Genomic DNA, 4,006 nt, shown 5'->3' with positions numbered 1-4,006 from the left:
ACGAGTGGGTCCAAAGTGGTGACATTGAGGTGAAGTATGGAGAGAAACATAGCCTGAAAGGCAGAAACAATCTTGGAATGCTGTCGAAATCTTCGATGGGAAAGGATTCGCATGTTTGCATGGGTTTCAATCAAGGTGACTTCAATTTCTGCAATGGCTGCTGAATTCTGGGATGTATAATTGTTGTGTAAATTAGAGCAGCTGAATTGTGGATGTGAGAAAAATTGAGCAAAAGGGTTGATTTTTAACATTTTGTTAGAGCCATGCGTGTGGTCATTTGCATCTCCTGTCTCAGCGGTAGCAGCTTGTTGTAGTACGAATTTCTTAGCTTCTAGTGACTGTAAAACGTGCTCGAGGTCCTTTACGAATTCTATTGCACCACCAACAATTGAGGCCTGGTCACCCTGCAGCCAAATATTAAAAAAATAGAAATTTGCTATTTAGGGTTTTCTTTTTTGTTAATTTACGAATGAATAATCATGCTAATATGTTAATAGATTTAATAAAAAGATTTGGGGAAAGGCTGGAATCTTTTTTCAATAGATTTTGAATAGAACTTGAAGAAGAGCACAAGAATCTATGAACTAATTTATGCACTGTATATCAGATCTATTGACACGAGAAACTGAATTTGCCCTTGTAGCAATAAAAATATTCTCACAGCTGGAATTATTGGCTTTTCCTCAATCTAATCAAAACAAGAATATATGTCCAAAAAGACAGATAAATTATAAGATCTAAGCTTTGGAATCAAACCACCGTTGAACCATATTGACTAAAATTCTCATCCCACCAAAAAATTGCCCTCCTTGATGATAAAAATGTAAATATAGGACATAAAGTGTGCAATTTTTTTACTTGAAATTGTGTAAAAATAAAATTAGATATCGAATTCTTGCAGTAAAGAAAATTATCATACTCTTTGCACATAAGATTCCGGCATGAGGGATCGCAAGACGGCTAGATGCTCGTTCATTTGTTTACGGCGATTTCTTTCAACAGCAATGTGCGTCATTCTTTGTGTTTCAGCTTCCTCTTTATTCTTGCACACCTTTGGTCTTCTCCTTCTCTTCTTGCGGCCTTGCACGGTAAATTCCGGTGGCTTTTGGGTTGTTTCTGTTGCCTCTGGTGGGTGGCTCGGCGGTGGCATGGAGGAGCAGCCAACAACATTTGCTTGAGGTAACAAGCTAATAGCGTCTGACGAGTCATTGCAGCTATATGGGGTAGAAGAAATGGAGTCATAGATGACGAAGTTCAAGAGTTCGTTAGAAGAAAGGGCTTCTAAAGCCATGTTTCGATTGCAGTTCTTTTTCTCTTTGTGCAGTACAAGAGAATTGAGAATCCCATATATATTATTGACTTTGTTCGATTAAAAAGATTTCAATCATTTTTGGTGTCTTTAAAAACTTTTTAGTGCGAGTAATGTGTGTGAACAGGAGGGGGGGGCGGGTGGAGGGGGGAGAGAGAGACAGGTGTAGGTCTCTAGGGTTAAAATCAGAGTACAAATGTTCGCCGTTTGTCCCATCTTACCGACTGAGTAGCAAGTCGGTTTGCAGTCTTCTTAAACGAACAAGTTGGTCCTCAAAGTTTTATCAGCACAATTAAGTCCTATTTGACATGGCTTTTGAAAAGCCAAAATGAGCTTTAACATCCAAAAGTTGCTTTTAAATCGTTTGGCTAATTTTATGAAAGACTTCTTCTATTAAGAAGAGTTTTTAGAGGAAACTGGTCCAATGTACCATTCTTTAAAAGTATTTCTAGAATGAAAACCTCTTTTAAAAAATAGTTTTCAAATAGAAATTAAGATAATTATTTTCAAAAACTCTTCTATGAGAGATAAAAGTAAAAATCATGCCAACCGAGCCCTTAGATGTGGGCAGAATCTATTCACATCTTTAATAACTTGACATATAGACGTCATGTAAAAAAATTTCTATTAAATTTTTTGGGGCCAATCAAAATTGAGACAAAATAGTTTAACAATGTGGGAAAAAGTGAGGAATGCGTGATAATTAAATTGAGATTTGGAGGATGTTCATCATTATGACTTATTTTCACGTACATATAAGATTGAGTCCATTAAATTTGTTAATAAAAATTACTAATTTTTAACTTTTCGAGCTATCGTTCTTCCCGATTATCCTAGTGCTTACATTCAGTTCTACTTGGAGATTTTTTTATAGGATATGTTTCTCTAACCAATATCTACTTGTCATTGATGTATATGACCATAGTAAAGTAGTCAGGAAAGCTTCTTACAAAATGTTTTGATGAATATAATGAAAAGTGAAAGATTAAGGGGCACATTTGGCATGATCTTTGTTATCGCTTTTGAGTAGAAGGTTTTCTTGCATAAGGTATTGTAATTTTTGTTTGAAAACTAATTTTTTAACTTCTGATTAAATCAAAAATAAATGAATAAATAAATAATAAAAGTCCTATGAGCTCAAATCCCTTGAGGCGAATTATAAAAGTATGCAAGGGTAGTTAAAACGTAGATATAGAAGGCTCATGGAAGGAAGAGACGAACCACTCCCTATATGGCGGCAAAAGGCATTAAAATACACGAGGATAAATGTTAAAATCATAACTTTTAATTCAATGAATAATATGCGAATACATACAAGAATCAATTATCAGTCTACCACTAAACAATCACCACTCGTTATCTCTTAGAATGACCTAAAGCCTGCAAGGAAATCTATAGATACCCATGTCAAAGAGAATGAGACATGCAAATTCAAATATCTTCCACCGAAATAGCCATCTCCCTTCTTGCTCCTGTTTAAGCATCGAAACCACAAGCGAAATTCGTTGATTGTAACTTTATGGTCAATGAATTGGTGTCGTCTATCGAAAAGCACAGTGACGATCCCATGAATGGTAATGCAAAAGAGAAGTGATGGAAGGAAGAACAACGGAAGTTACATTTCCCTCACTCAACATTATTGCTTATGGAAGAAGATATCCACAATAAAGAATATATAAGAAATAGCGGAAAAACCTCACAAAACTAATAGCGGAAAATGAATCTTCGCGGGCAAAGTTCGAGAATTCAAGGGCAAGTTTACAAGGTGGATTCGGTGAGATTGTAATGAATCCTATTACCAACTTCTTCCCTTGAGAACAGTAAAAAGCTACAATAGTATGTCAGAAAGGAAGCTACTATAGTATGTCAGAAATGAAGCGAAATGAGCGACGAATAAATAAACCCACCCTAAAGAGGTTTGTAGACATGATGAACTTTCATGAAAGAAGGTATAATCAGCGCAATCGTCGTTAAGATTGAAAAAGCAAAAAATCTTATGAATCCTTATAACATTCCTCACCAACCTGCAACAAAAAAATATAGTAGAAAGGAGAATCTGATGTACTAGTTACTGATAAGCTCGATCAATAACTAGCCACCACTAAATTAGTTGTCTTAGGGCATTCGCTAAAAGCAGGATAGGATATGCGGATTGAATGGTGTGAGGCAAGAGGAATAAGAGTCATTCAAGAATGATTTAACATTGAACATATTTACAAATCCTTAATTTAATATGAATAATAAAATCGAATTTCGGATACTATTTCTTAAATCAATAAAAATATACTATGAGCTTGCAGCCCTTGAGGCGAAGTAGAAAAGTAAACAAACATAATTAAAATGTAGAAAGCTCCGGAAGGAAGGGTTAAACCATCCCCCATATAGCGGCAAAAGTTGTTATTAAAATACACATAGATAAATGTGAAAAGAATGACATCTAAACTGGCGATAACATGTGAATACATAACAGGACCAGTTATCAATCTATCACTAAGACGAACGCCACTTGTTATTTTCTAGAATAACCTAAATCTTCCAAGTGAATTTATAAATACTCTTGCTAAAGAGGATGAGGATATGAAAATTCAAATACCTCCCTCTCAATTTATCATCTCACCATTTCTCCTATTTGAGTGATAAGTGCATTTTATACGCTTATTCGAGCTTCTATTATTATCTATTTATATGTATATTAAG

General features: G+C 35.0%; 1 protein-coding gene across 2 annotated transcripts in view; it reads right to left on the bottom strand.

The window, feature by feature from the left end:
• Positions 1-1,384, bottom strand: part of LOC111398785 (transcription factor bHLH71-like) — a 5,408-nt gene extending 4,024 nt beyond the window's left edge. The window contains exons 1-2 of one of the 2 annotated variants that reach the window (XM_023025878.1): positions 920-1,384; positions 19-404 (exon numbers count right to left, since the gene is read on the bottom strand). In XM_023025878.1, coding sequence (XP_022881646.1) covers positions 19-404; positions 920-1,291 — 758 coding nt within the window. In that variant the 5' untranslated portion in view covers positions 1,292-1,384. The remainder of the gene's footprint in view (positions 1-18; positions 405-919) is intronic. The other variant, XM_023025877.1, reaches the window with a different exon arrangement.
• Between the last annotated feature and the right edge of the window lie 2,622 nt (positions 1,385-4,006).

The sequence above is a fragment of the Olea europaea genome, chromosome 8 (genome assembly GCF_002742605.1).
Source record: "Olea europaea var. sylvestris chromosome 8, O_europaea_v1, whole genome shotgun sequence".
NCBI lineage: Eukaryota > Viridiplantae > Streptophyta > Magnoliopsida > Lamiales > Oleaceae > Olea > Olea europaea.
This window is presented reverse-complemented; position numbering and strand designations above follow the sequence as displayed.